Below are 15,165 nucleotides of genomic sequence, written 5' to 3'. Positions count from 1 at the left end.
CAGGCAGCCGAGCTCTGAGGCAGGCATATCCACACCCCCCACTTAGCAAATGGGAAGCTAATGAGCCTAGGTTCAGTCCAAGGAAAACACTCCAAGAAGCAGGCTAATGTCTGGCCTGGCCCGGGTCCATCTCCATTCTCCCTGTCAGACCATCTGAGCCTGCCCAAGAAAAATCAGTTTAGGTCTGTCACCAGTTCAGGAGCGGTGGTTTGGGGAAGCTGGATGAGGGCTGTCCCCAAGAGAGGTAGTGAGGTGAAAGGCTTGTGTTGCCTATGTCAGAAGCAGTTTTGCTTCTCCCACGAGCTGCTGGCTTGTTTTATTCCCTCTGCCACCTGTCGCCTCTTCTCTGGATGGGATTCTGGCACCTGACACAGGAACCACCTGGCGAACAAGGTCAAGCCAGAAGGAACGTACAAAGGGCCTGCCTCAGGGCACGGTGACCTGCGGGTTCTTTAGGAAGAAGGCCAGTTTCTGAGCCACTGCGTCCAGCTCGCTGGGGTTGGCTGACTGAAGGAGGTTGCTCTTTGGGACAAAGTAGTGTTTGAGGAAGTGTTGGCTCACACACTTGTGCAGCTTCCGGACCAGGCGCAGGAGCGACTGGCGGAAGACCTGCCAGTCTTTGAGGTGAGGATACTTCTCACAAGTCCAGAAGAGCACCGTCTGTGGAAGAGACAGGAATCAGAGCTGAGTTTTCATGGCCTTGGAAAGAGCACCTCTCAGCAGGGTCAGAGCTCTCCCATCCCCCTCTGCAGTCTTCCCGCCTGCCTAGCCTTCACCTGCCTGCAAGTCCAGACACGCTGCTCATTTCCTGTCCTCCCACTCATTCCCAGCCTCTGTCCATTCTGGGAGGAATCCCTTGGCCACTAATCCTGAAAGCTGCTCTCCTTAAGCCTGAGACTCCATGCCTCTGAACTTTGGGCCTTTTTTGGTTCACCTCTTCTCCCCCTTCAGCCAGGTGATGCTCTGCCCACACCCTTCCTCCCCAGCCATCGTCTACTTGGCTTCTAAGACAGCGCTCTGCAGGCTCTCTCCCACTCTTCAGGTATTCCTCCCACTGCATCCTCAGGTACCTGCCAGACTTGGAGCTTGAAGGTGTCTCCCCGGGCCTCTTCTGCTCCGTTCCCCCCTTCCCCCATAGCAGAGTCTTGTTCTCACTAAGATGGAGAACCCACAAGGCATTTTCTCCAGCCCAGACTTTTCCTCTGACCTGCTTACTCTTAAATATTGGAAAGTTATCTGTTTCAACGTGCCCAGAGTGAACTCATAGCCTTTCCCCACAAACCTGCTCTGCCTCTAAAGTTGCTTATCCAGCCAGTTATATTAGACACAACCCTGGGAGGCATCCTCTCCACACCTACACTGGGCCTGCTTGTCCTCCCCCACCCCACACAGACCTGCCACTAACCCTTCCCCAGCCCCCATCTCTGTGGTAGCTGGCTAACCTCTTCTAGTCCCCATCCAAGTTGCGATTTTTAAAATATATATATAAATCTTGGTTGCTTCTTATCTAATTAACGGTTCTTTTTTTTTTTTTTTTGGTCTTTTTGAGACAGGGTTTCCCTGTAGCCCTAGAACTCACTATATAGACCAGGCTGGCCTCAAACTCAGAGATCCACCCGCCTCTGCCTCCCAAGTGCTGGGATTAAAGGTGTGCGCCACCACACCCGCTCTTCTCAGCATTTCTTAACTTAAAAGACAATTGTTAACGTGTTCTGTGAGGTTTGCACCCTGCCTTCCTTTCTAGCCTGTCAACACAGAAAGACAGGGAACCAGCTAGGTGCCATCAACAGCGGAATGAATAGACAGGGAAAACGGTGCATAAATACACACTGGAGGATTGTTCAGCCAGAAAGAATCAAATCCTGTCGCCTACAGAATAGGAGAAAATGGAGGCCTGTGTTAAGCAAAATAAGCCAGGCACAGAAAGACAAATACTGCGCGTCACCTTCTCACAGGTAGAAACTGAAAGAGTTGACATGAATGTGGAGTGACATTGGGAAAGGGTGGGTGGAGGAGGGACACAAAAGGAGGTTGAATGTGATCGGTGCAAGTTGTAAGCACATGAGGAAATATTACACCAAACCAACTCAGTTAATGTGCGATAAAACATGCTCATAAAAAATAAAGCAATCGGGGGCTGGAGAGATGGCTCAGCGGTTAAGGACACTGGTTGTTCTTGCAGAAGACCCAGGTTCGAATCCCAGCACCCACATGGCAGGTAGCAACTATCCATAACTCCAGTCCCAGGGGATCCGACAGCCTCTTCTGACCTCCATGGCACTGCATGACATGGGTGCACTCACATACATGCAGGCAATACACGAATACACATAAAAAACAAAGAGTATACAGTTGAGATTTTAAGAGTGGACAATCTCTTCAACTAATTGGACATGGGAAAACTGGAGATAGACTGATAGATGATAGATGGATACCTAGATGGATAGATAGATAGACAGACAATAACACACACACACACACACACGCACACACTCAGTGAAGAAGGAAACTGACCCTACATCTTACCAGATAGCAGATCAGCTGAAAGTAGATCATAGATCTTAATGTAAGATCTGAGACTAGAGAACTCCAGAAAACAGGGGAAACACTTAGGGAAATTAGCTTAGGTGAAGTTTTTTCAGAAAAGACCCCAAAGCACAGGCAACCAGTGCAAAGGCAAAGAATTCACTCATCCTGAACTCAGAGGCTTCCTCCCTGCAGAGGAGCCTGTCAACAGGGCAAGGCGAGACGGAGGAAATGTTAGCAAACCGATATCCATGGGGTTAATATTCTGAACAGATACAGAACTCAACAGCAAAAGAGCAAAAAAAAACCATGAAAAAGTGGGCAAGTGATAGGGAGAGCTGTTTGTCAAAAGAAGACTGTGGCAATGGCATTTAAGAAATGCTCAGAGTCACAGTCCTTAGAGAAATACGATGAAAACCACAGTGAGACACCAGTTCATTCCAACTCCAAAAAAAAATCAGTAGACAGAGGAGAGGCCCTCACACAGTGTTGGTGAGAGTGTAAGTTAGTACAGCTACGATGGAAACAGATCAGAGGTTCCTACAATAGAGAACTACCGTAAGTTCCAGGCAATCTGAGAATGCATGCCGAGGAGATGAAATTAGAAATGGAAGAGATACCTACATTCCGTGGTTACTGTAGTATTGTTCTCAATAGCCAAAAAAATGACCACCTTACATGTCCATCAACACGACGTAAAGAAAATGTGGTAATGTCGGCAAGATGGAATACTACTCAGCCATAAAAATGAAGTCCTGCCATGAATAAGGACAAATGGAGGACGAACTATATTCAATAAAATAAGCGAGGAACTGAAAGACGAATACCACATACTTCCAGTTGTGTGTGTACTACTGCAACTGATTCTACAGAAGTAGAGAGAAAATAGTGATTATTAGAGGTTAAGAAGGAGAGAGGGAGAAGGGACAGAGGAAGATTGGATGATAATACCAAAAGAAATAGGAAGAATACATTCAAGTGCTCTCCAGCACAGTAGTGTGACTTAGTCAACAGCAAATTATTATGATTCAAAATATGTGGGAGGGTTCAAAGCTTCCCTGTAGTGGAGAAGATACACGTTTGTGGAGAGGGGAATGCTAACTACTCTGGCTCCACACAGATGTTACAATGTCATCATACCATATCTTACAAATGTGTGACACAATGTGTACAAAAGTTACGTGTTAAAGTCAATTATTGATAAGTTAAAAGAAGGGAAGAGAGGGAGAATCAGGAAAGGGGTTGAGAAAGGGAAGGACTTGAGCTAGAGTCTCTGTCACCTCTGCAGGGAAGTGATGCACAGCCGGGGTTTATATATTTCCATGAGTGGAATACGTGTGGAAATCTGTGGAATGGAAAACATGGCTCCTGCAGTCCAATCCTGAACCCATCACACACGCTGATCTCGTCTGAGAAACTCTCACTTCAGGACCCTCAACCCCACAGTGACCACTGACTCCCCTCGCTCACCTGCAGATGATGGGAGGTGAGGACCGGCCTCCTCCCAGGACACCACATGTCCTCCTTCAGCTGCCTCATGACTTCAAAACACTGCCTGCGGCAGCCCCCATCCTCATCCAGCTGCTCGAACAGTACCTGTTCTGCCTGGGAGAAGCTCAGCTGCCAGTGGTAGTTGGACCGGGCCACCAAGTTGAACCCAAATGACTGAAGAAGCAAAAAGATTAGGAAAATGAGAAGGGTAATTCTGACTGAAGAAGAGAGCAGCTCACTAGCTTGGAAAACCCATGGCCCACAGCATGTGGTGTGTCTATGTGATGGACTGACTATTTTACAGTCATAAAAAAGGATCAAAGTCAGTCACTCCCAGCAACATGGATAGTATTTGAGGATAATATGTTAAATGCAATAATCATGAAAAGAAAAATGAATAGTGCACATTTTCACTCACATATGAATGCCAAAACATGGAGACTCAAAGGGGTGGGGTGGGGGGCAAACAAAGCATCGTGGGTGCATTCAGCGAGCAGCGAGCGGGAGATAGCTCCGGCTGTGTTATTGCAGCCGCTCTCATTCCCCGGTGTCAGAACCCTGGATTGCTGGGCCCTGCCCCAGTCTCATTCATCAGGTGCAGGGTGGGACAGGGTCTGGCACACATTGAGAACAGCAGCTCTGAGAAGGCTGGAAACTGGTCAGTGGTGTGACTGGACAAGCTGTTAATGCTATGTGGGTTGAGCCAGGGGCCGGGTCACCCATACCTTGATGCACTCCACTCTCTCTGGGGAAGGCCAGCGCTTCAGACACCGAGGCCAATGGGCTTTCTCAGACCAGGCGGTGGGGATCTCCACAGTGGGGGCCAGTTCTAGTTCCACTTGGCCTGTGGACGTTTCCATGGCAACCCAAACAGCAGCACGGTTTTCTAGCACGCTGACCTTGCCTGATGGGAAATGACCAAGGAGGCAATTGAGATGAGAAAGCCTTGCTTGATGCAAGCAGCACAGTGCTCACTGCTGGGGGTGGGGACAACTTTCGACACACACCAAGAGAAGGGCAAGTCCCCTAAAACCAGACAACTGCCAGCCAGCCACGGTCAGAGCCATACTAGAAAAGTTTGTTCTCGGTGGGTCTTCCCCTTTTCTCCCCTCTCCTCCAAAGCTTTAAGAGTACATAGTGTCTGTGTGTGTATGGTGCTGGTGATTGAATCCAGGACCTCAATACATGCTAATAACATACTTCTGAGCAATAATCTCAGCCCAGCATGTTTCCATTTAAGTTGATAGATTCTCTTCAGAAGGTTCAACGCAAAGAAAGTCATAGAATAAAATGAAAAGGGATGATATTTGTTACTGTAAGATGCGTTCTTGGCCTCACGAGCAGTTAGATGCCCATTTTGGAGGTGAGGCAGGCACAGGGGACAGCAGCCCCCCTTTCAGATGCCTTTGGCTAACTTGCTTTTATCTGATCAGTCTCCTGGATGGTGTTTCTACCATCCATCCCAGGAGCCAGCCTCACCCAGGTGTATTTATCATCATAAGCCCTTGTAACCATATAACCCTTTGGAGCATGTCACAGCCACTGTTGAAGGGATCAAGTAAGTGGAAAGAAGTCCTTACTGTTTCATTTTCCAATCAAAGAGGGAAAATAAATGTGTGTGATAAAGTTTCTGGTTCACAAGCCAGACTGCCCACATTGCTAAGGTATTCCTCTTTCTTTCAAAACACACAGATGTTTTTGTTCTGTTTTATATATATTTAATTTATGTGTATGTGTGTGTATGCCTGTGGGAGTTTATGTGCACCGCTGCATGGAGAACCCCTCCACTGAGGATCAGATACCCTGGAAATGGAGTTACAGATGGTCATGAGCTGCCATGTGGGTACTGGGAACCAAACCCAGGTCCTGCAAGAGCACTAAGTGTTCTTAACACCAGCTCCAACTTGGAGGTGGTTTTGTTTGTCTGACTTTGCTACAGGTAAGAATGAGTGTCTCAAGTCAGAATGTATTATTTTGCTTTTCTTTGCTCAGGAGAAGATGGAATCTCATGTTACCTGGCTGCCCTTAGCTGGGTGTGGTAGATGGCTGATGGTCCACTTTTCCTCAGAGCCACCTGGACTGGGGTAGGACGAGGACTAGCGCTTCCACACTGTTTACTGAAAGCACCTTACTGGCCTGGCTCAGCCTGACTCTCAATCCTACTTTCACTAGTAATAATAAAGCATTAGGAGTAGGTGAACTTGGAGCCAGCCTGCCTGGTCCACACCCTGCTTCTGCAGCTGGCTTTGGTGTGTGGCCTTGAGCTAGTGACTTAATCTGTTTTTTCTTTTTTCTTTTTTTAAAATATTTTTTATTTATTATTTTTATTTTATGTGTATGCGGTATCTGTGTAGTGCAATGCCTGCGGAGGTCAGAAGAGGGTATTGGATCCCCTGGGACTGGAGTTACAGACAATTTTTAGCTGCCATGTGGGTGCTGGGATCGAAACTGGGTCTTCTGCAAGAACAACCAGTGTTCTTAACCACTAAGCCATCTCAGCCCCATTCTGTTTTTTCATTTGTAAAATAAGAACCAAAAAGAAGTCTTTCTTTTCTTCCTTCCTTCCTTCCCTCCCTTCTTCCTTCCTTCCTTCCTTCCTTCCTTCCTTCCTTCCTTCCTTCCTTCCTTCCCTCCCTCCCTCCCTCCCTCAACACAGTTTTTCTTATTGTTGGGGTATTTGTTTTTGTTGCTTTATTTTCTTTTTTCCCTCCCTCTCTCCGTTCCTCCCTCCCTTCTTCTCTCCCTCTATCTTTCTTTCCACAAGGCCTCTGGTATCCCAGGCTGTCCTTGAACTTGCTATGTAACAGAGGATGACCTTGAACTTCTCACTCTCCTGCCTCCACCTCCTGGAGAGCAGAGATCAGAGGTATGCACCACCATGTCCAATTTATGCAGTGTTGAGAATCAAACACAGGGTGTTGTGCAAGCCAGGCAAGCACTCTACCAATTGGACCTGTAGTCCCAAATTATCATAAGAATGAAAAAAATCCATGCAATTAAAGTAATATCCATGCAAGTTAAGTAAGTAAAACCATCTACTGTAAAGTAAACATTCACCAGACATGAGCTGCGTCTGATCAGGATGGAAACTTTCAGAGATGGTTTGTTTAGACAAACATATTTACAAATGTGTCCTGTCCTTTTCAATGAATGGATTTGCTAAGTGCTTGACGCTGAGTTCTCTAGTCTGTTCATTTTTTCTAGGGCCTGTGGGAGTGCGTATGCCTCACTCGGCAGAGACTACATGCAGTCTGCCAGACAGAGCCGTCATTGTTTTACTTAGCCAATTTTCTTGGACATCCATTTAGATTTTCTTTTTCTAGTTAGTTACTGTTATAAAACACGTGGCACGAAATATTCTTGGCTGTATTTCTTTGTGTGTTTGCAAAAGTTTATTTCTAGACCCAGAATTGTTGAAATGCCAAGTAAGCACATTATAGAAATAAATAATGGACAAATTGCCCTCTCAAATAAAGCACCAATTTACACTTCCAAGAATAACATATGAAAATGCTGGTTTCCCAGGCCCACCCACACCCAGCAGGATTGATCTTCTCACAGCTATTAATCTGCTAGGCACTTTCAACACAGTTTTTCTTATTGTTGTTGGGGTTTTTGTTTTTGTTGCTTTGTTTCATTTTCTTTTTTTTCCAATTCTTTTTTTTTTTTTTTTTTTTTTTTTTTTTTTGGTCTTTCTGAGACAGGGTCTCCCTGTAGCCCCAGCTATCCTGGAACTCACTATGTAGACCAGGCTGGTCTTGAACTCACAGAGATCCACCTGCCTCTGCCTCCCAAGTGCTGGGACTAAAGGCATGCACCACCACGCCCCTCGTTTTTCCAACTTTTTTGAGACAGGGTCTTCCTGTAGCCCCAGCTGTCCTGGAACTCACTATGTAGACCAGGCTGACCTTGATCTCACAGAGATCCACCTGCCTCTGCCCCCCAAGTGCTGGAATTAAAGGTGTGTACCACTGTGCCCAGCGATTTATTTTATTTTTAAATTATGTGTATGTATGTATCTGCTTGTGTGCACATGCATGCAGATGCCCTCAGAGACCAGAAGAGGGCATCAAATCCCTGGATTTATAGTTATAGGCAGTTGTAAACTGCCAGGCATGGATGCTGGGAATGGAACTCAGGTCCTCTGGAAGAGCAGCATGTGCTCTTAACCACTGTATCTCTCCAGCCCCATTTCTTTTTATGAGACAGGGTACTACTATGTAGCCCAAACTGACCTCAAATTTGTGGTGATCCTCTTGCTTCAGTCTTCCCAGTGTTGGGATGACAGGTGTATACCATCCACCATGCCTGGAAATCTGCTAGAAATTTTAATGTACATTTCCTGAAACATTAGCTGGAATGTTTCTACTATTTATATTCTTTTCCCATGATTCTTGTTTTTATCGTGTATGTGGGGTGTGTGTGTGTGTGTATGATTATTTCAACTAATCAGCTCATCTTTTTTCTTGTTGGTTTATAAATACTTTTAAAATTAAGGAATTTAGCTATTTTTTCCACGTGTACATATGTGTGTGCATGTGTGTACGCCTGCACATGACATATGTCAGTCTACTGTAGCTTCAGTGTTTGTAGTTGTCAAACTTAATCAGTCCTCAGACTTCAAGACTTCATGCTGTAGTAGGTTGGTGTCTGCCAAGCATGCCATCCCCACATATTGAATACAGTCAATGTGGGTGTTGGAGCAGAAATGGGCCAAAAACCAGACTCTGGGAGGGTGTGAGTAATTGGCTATTTTATTTTATTATTTTTAATTTTTTTAAATTTATTTTTATTTTATATGTATGAGTGTTATGCATGTATGTAAGTGCACTCACGTCATGCAGTGCCCACAGAGGACAGAAGAAGGTGTCAGATCCCCCTGGAACTGGAATTATGGATGGTTGTTAGCTGCCAAGCTGGGGATTTGAACTCCGTCTTCTTCAAGAACAGCCAGTGCTCTTAAATGCTGAGCTGTCTCTCCAGCCCCAAATTTGCTATTTTAATAAGTACTGTGGGGTCTGGGAAGGGCATAAAACCCACAACCTGATGTGCGTATGCCAGGACAGTGGTTTCTAAATCACAGGAGAGTTTCCTGAGAATGAATTCCAACCTTTTGTATATCAAAACGGGGGGGGAACCTACTTTCTGTCCTGGGAATTAATTTCACTGATGTGAAGGGCACACGCCCATTGTCACAGGTCACCCCCAAGCAAAAGGGGACCTGCTGCTCATCTGCTCACCTGAGAGTTGACAGGTTCTGACTGCATTTTCCACCAGTTTCTGGAACACTTGGAGGACCTTGGCAGGCACAATGTCACCCTCAATGTTCACATCTGCCTCATGCCACTGCCACAGGATCTTCATGAACTGCTCTGCCTCCAGCCACTGCTGCAGACCCTCAGGGTCCCTCAAGGGACAGGAGAGCTTAGTGCCCTGCAGGGTATAGTAACGCCAGCGCTGGGCCCGGGCCTCCCTGTACCCAGCCAGGCCGTTCAGTGGAACTGTGATAAGGAACTGGCTGGGGGCTAAAACCTGGGGTCAAGAAAAGAGAGAAACAAGCTGAGTTCACAGAGTGGAGGAAGTGACAGAAGGCTGCTGACCTGTCCAGCCAGGCAGCTCAGGTGACCAACCACTCAGCCCTCAGCAATGTGCTGAGGTCCACATTGAAGTGACCTGGAGTTGCTAGGGAATTATGTTTTGTTTTGCCATTGACTTATCATGAGGCTGTGAAAAACAGATGGACTGACTTTGGGGTTTCTCGAGGCAACAAGTTGAGTGATGAAAACCTGGAACTCTACAGGGAACCGAAGTTGAGTGGAGAAGCAAGGGAGCCAGTAGCCACTGAGCTCTGTGCTCACAGTTCCAGTCTCCTGCTGTGTAGTTAGGTCTCAACAGCTGGCACTGATGCCCAGTGAGAGACCAAAGGTTCAAAGGGACTTGCAGACCTCTCCAGGGATATCAGCAACCAGCAGGAGAGCCGGAATCTGAATTCAGCTCTTTGGTAGCTTGTCCAATGCTTATTTTCCTGCCCTGGACTAGCTGTCAATCAAGAATGAATGACCTAGAATGGCTAAAAGTTCTGGTGTGACTGAAGAGTGGGAGGGGATGAGAGAGGAGCTGACAGGACTCTATGAAGTGCCACCCTTTCTTTTTGCCTATATAGATGACCCAGGGTCAGTATGAATGACTAAACCCTGACAAAATCAAAGGTGAAATGAAGGCCTGTTTGTCTGGACAATGTGAGCCATTGAGATGATTCTATGTTTAATGGAAAAAGGGATCAGAATCCACCCACTGCCATTCTCCAGGAACCAGTTCAACAATGGCCAGAGAGAAAGCAGGCAGTCCACAGTGCAGAGGACAGAGCAAGCTAAGTGCAGAGCCACCAGAGGGACCCTGAACTCTGGCTGTCAGCTGTCGCAGGGCAGTTCACTTCATGGGGCACCCTCTTTGTTCACAGAAAATTCTAACAATGGTGAACTCTTGCCCCTGGCCAGGACAGTGACTAATTCCAGAGGGAGCATTAAAAGCAGCTCTGACAGATCCTGCCTCATGCTGAGAACAACATTCAGTGGTTTAGACATAAAGCCACATGACTTCTGGGGTGGCACTTGCCACACAAGTATAATAACCTGAGTTTGAATCCCCAGCCCCCATATAAAAAGCCAAATGTGGCGCTCTGTGTAATCCCAGTGCTAGGGAACCAGAAACAGGAGGATCCCTGGGACTTGCTTCAGTTGATCTAGCTGAATCAGTGAGCTTCTGTTCAGTGAGAGACCTTGTCTCAAAAAAATAAGTTAGAGGGCCATTGAGGAAGTGATGTTGACCTCTGGCTTCCACAAACAAGTGCCACATGTACACACATGTCAACAGGAACACCCACACTCGCAACACAGCTATTGCATTACTAATCACATAAATGGTGCTCACTAAATACTTGCTTAATTTAGTCCAAGAAAAAATTAAAAATTAAAGCCATTTTATGTGCTACTTTTAATTTTTTATTTCTTAAAGACACGGTTTCCCATATCCCAGGCTATCCTTGAACTTGATATGTAGCCAAGGATGACCATGAACTTCTGATCCTCCTGCCTTCACCTCCCGAGTACTGGGATTATAGGTGTACACCACCACGATCAATTTATGCAGTGCTGGGGATCAAACCCAGAGCTTTGTGCATGTCAGGCAAGTACTTGACCAACTGTTACACTCCTAGCCCTATTTTAAAGTTTAATATACAGGACATGTGCTGTTACCGCAAGATGTATTTTGAGCTATCAGTTCTAAATGGTCCAGGTCTGGGGAGAGTAATACAGTGTCTTCGGACTTTGGACTGTGTTTGTCTACTTGAAGCTGGCCTGAGGAGGAAGTGGGCAATTCTGGAATTCCAGGATCCAACCTAGTTTTACAGTTTTCATCTTGTGATGAATTTCATGAGATCTGACTCTGCCTCAAGACCCCACAAGTCTCAAAGCCTTGTGAGCGGACCCTGTGTCCACCAACCCGCAGGCCCTATGTCCACCGACCTGACATGACAGGCTGGCTACTGTTCTTTGTGCTCATGCTAACTCTTTGGCTCCTCCATGCATTCATTCATCATAGGCTCAGTGTCTACCATGCTGGGAGCTAAGAATGAAGCAATTAATAAACACGGTCCTTAAACTCAAGGAATTTACAGACTGGTGTGAGAAACAGGCTATGAATACCTATAAATGTAATGCAAGGTGAAAGAGGTTCATGTGTGGAAGAAGAAGAATGGAGACCAAGAATGATGGGGGTTCGGAAGATCACAGCTGAGCACTCAGTCTTTTCCCACGGGTTCTCGGCAGGTCTGTGTGACATTGCTGCTGCAGAACAGCTCTGCCCATGTGTCGTTACTGCTGGTTGCTATGCATTGACCCTGGTGGTTAAATTCAGTGGGATCCCTCAGCAGAGAGAGACTGGGCTGCCACTCCTGCAGTTCCCTGGGGCTACTTCCTCCACCTTCCTCCTCCCCCACCTATACCCCAGAAACCATCACCTTCAACTATTTTCCCATCAGTTCCCTCACTTTCCTCTGTCTAGCCCCTTGTCTATTCAGTTGGTGCCTAATAAATGAACCTCTCCTTAACTGAGCTTTGACCATTAGGCAGATCATGCTTCAGGAGCAGAAACTTTTTAGTGAGTTCTAACTTTAGGGCTATGCTGGTCAGTCTTTGTCAACTTGACACAAACCTAGATACCCCTGAGAAGAAAGAATCTCAACGGAGGAATTTCCTCCATCAGATTGGCCTACAAGCATGTCTGTGGGTATTTTCTTGATTGTTAATTGATGTAGGAGGGTCCAGCATACTATGGGCAGTGCCATCTCTAGGTGGGGGACAGAGGGAAATGGGCGATATAAGAAAGGTAACTGAGCAAGTCAGGGAAAAAAGTCAGTAAGCAGCTTTCCTCCATGGTCTTTGCTTCAGTTTCTGCCTTCAGGTTCTGACTTGAGCTCCTGCCTTGGCTTCTGTCCATGATAGATTATAACCTGTAAGGTGAAATAAACCTTTTCCTCTCATTGCTTTTGGTCATGGTGTTTATCATAGCAACAGAAAGCCAATTAGGACAAGGGCCAAATAGGACTTAATTAAGCCCTTTGACTTCTCCGACCCCAGTCTCTGCCATCTAGGAGTGCGTAGGACACCCGAGCACTCTCAGGGAGTCTAGGTGGTGGCTGGAAGATGCTTTCAGAAATGCACAGGAGCACCACGCTCTTGGTGGGCTGAGCACCATCTGTGAGTAGAATCCTTCCCATCCAAGGGTGCGGGTGCTGTCTAGGGCTCTTAGAGTGGGTGAGACCTGCTTACCTTGATGTTCCCATTGTAAGTGTCAGAAGCAGGCACAGCTTGGAATCGAGCATCCTGGTAGCTGATGTCTACTGTCAGACGGTGGATGACCTTTTGTACCTCTTCCACTGTCTGGGAGACCTGCTGGCGCCTCAGGTCCATCTGGTGTGAAAGGATCAGTGGTTATTGGCTTTGTGGGACCCAAGGTACTGGCATACGTGACAGACAAAGGCACAGTGATGAGTGACCAGACTTCAGGGCAAAAATCTTGCTTCCTAGGACTCTGGGGGAATTGAGCTTAGGTCTGATGGTAACTGAAATGACATTTGTTTTCTTCTGACACAGGTGCAGTTGTTCAGTATTTTCCCAAGACCTACTATTGGGCAGGTACCAGCACAGATGCTGGGGGCACAACAGTGACCCAGACAACAGCAAAGGCCAGCATGGTGGCACACACCTGTAATCCTAGTGTGTGGGTGGTAGAAGTGAGAGGATCAGAAGCTCAAGGCCATCCTTGGCTCCATAGTGAGTTCAAGGTTAGTCTGGGCTACATGAGATCCTGTCTCAAAACAATAACAACAAAAAGTAAGACAGATAGATATACTGTCTGATCAAAAACACAGGGTATGTGTAATGTGTTATCAGATTTGAAAAGTGTCATAAGAAGTAGTGAATTCAGATAAAGACCAGTGGCTAAAGTCACTGCTGTTTCAGATGAGGAGGCTAGGGAAGGTGACATTTGAGTGAGTCATGGGGACAGCTCAAGAAAGCAGAGTCCAAGGCCCCTACTTGACAACTCTTGATGGCCAGCAAGAAGGCTGCTGTGGCCTGAGCCTGGGAAAGGAAAAGGAAAGTGACAGGAGACGAATCTGGAAAGGAGAATCAACTGTGCGCACTATGGGAAGGCCAGAACCTGGCAATGATGGCCGCTCTCCAGGCCTGATGTCAGAGTTTAATGTGAGTAAATACTGGCAGGTTGCGTCCCACTCCCACCATCGCTGAAGACGGTGCTTCTGCACTCACCCCCTTCCCCTTGTGTCTAGGGAAAGGCACTCACTGTTTCTTCTGGGTGCTTATGAGTCACCAAGGACTGGAAATTCCCAGAGAACACTGAATACCAAGAAGATAACTAAGGCTTACGGACACTGAGATGCTTGTGGGAAATATGAGGAACTTTGAGTGAAATCCAAACAAAAGAAGAAATGGAAGACCCTTCAGAACTCTTCTAAACTGAAGAGGTTCAGGAGGCATCAGATGGCTGGTCACCTCATTCTTCCAGAGACTGATTCTGAGCAATATTTGGTACATTAGCATGCAACACTTCTCAGTGAATCTTCATCTTCCACTTGGGTTATGTATAGTAGCTCTTTCTACATATTTTAGAAGTTTCATGACACCCAAAACTCATCAAAATAGCCAGAAAGAAAAAAGTCCAAGTCCAAGACATTTCTGTCCTCAGCTACGTCGTCCACCAGTCCAGTCATCTGAGATATGCTACCTCCCACAAACCAACAAACCATCCCATCCATACACAGAATACAAATGTGAGCACACACCTATTTGCACAGATTTGTACAGGACATGCAGAGTCAGTCCTTGGATAAATATTTATTTAGCATCTGTCGTATACTGGGTGCTGTTAAATGCTGGGTCACAGCAACAGACTAGACAGAGCTATGCACTTAGGTAGTGGGAAAGTCAAATGAAAGCAAGAACACAAGTGTGGGGGTGCATCATGGGGGAAGTGGGAGTACTGTGGGTACAACTGAGACAGGAGCCTAGTCCACATGCTGACACCTATTTTACACGTACAATTCCCCCATACAAAGTAATGTCTTTGGGAAATAGCCTGGTGCCTAACATTGCATTGAGCAACTTGAGATATGAGTTCCCTGACTCTCCACACCTTAGAATCTCATTGGAAACATATCATATACATGAAGTGGTCTTTTCAAAGTCCACGTCTCAATTGAATATTGTTGGGATAAGTCAGGAGTGCCTGGAATCTAGAGAACTGCCATGCCGGAGACCTCCCAGTGAGGACGGCAGGAGCGAGGCCCGCTCCATTCTAAACACACTATCGCTTACCGGACAAGCCCCAGGCAAAACTATTAGGTCTCTAATCCTTAATCCTAACTGGGTCTCTTGTAGATCATGTGACTGGACGACAGGACAAAGGCCATGTAGCCTTAGAAGCCCCTCCCTCCCTCTACCTGCCTGCCTGCCAGAAAACTAACCCCACCTATTTGCCTGTGAAGCTTTCCTATATAAACCTCTGTTTCCGCCATAATAAATGAGCTGTCCACTGACACAGCCTCCTGGGTGTTTCTTCCTGCTG

General features: G+C 46.5%; 1 protein-coding gene across 1 annotated transcript in view; it reads right to left on the bottom strand.

Annotated features, from left to right (window-relative positions):
* Nucleotides 1-350: 350 nt before the first annotated feature.
* Mab21l3 (mab-21 like 3) overlaps nucleotides 351-15,165 on the bottom strand; it is a 24,352-nt gene continuing 9,537 nt past the window's right edge. Inside the window, exons 3-7 of the mRNA XM_008834024.2 lie at nucleotides 12,849-12,989; nucleotides 9,258-9,549; nucleotides 4,743-4,921; nucleotides 3,997-4,191; nucleotides 351-660 (exon numbers count right to left, since the gene is read on the bottom strand). Coding sequence (XP_008832246.1) covers nucleotides 427-660; nucleotides 3,997-4,191; nucleotides 4,743-4,921; nucleotides 9,258-9,549; nucleotides 12,849-12,989 — 1,041 coding nt within the window. The 3' untranslated portion in view covers nucleotides 351-426. The remainder of the gene's footprint in view (nucleotides 661-3,996; nucleotides 4,192-4,742; nucleotides 4,922-9,257; nucleotides 9,550-12,848; nucleotides 12,990-15,165) is intronic.

Source organism: Nannospalax galili, unplaced genomic scaffold (assembly GCF_000622305.1).
Source record: "Nannospalax galili isolate Female #2095 unplaced genomic scaffold, S.galili_v1.0 scaffold475, whole genome shotgun sequence".
Lineage (NCBI taxonomy): Eukaryota > Metazoa > Chordata > Mammalia > Rodentia > Spalacidae > Nannospalax > Nannospalax galili.
The sequence above is the reverse complement of the archived record's forward strand: the minus strand, read 5'-3'. Positions and strand labels throughout refer to the sequence as shown.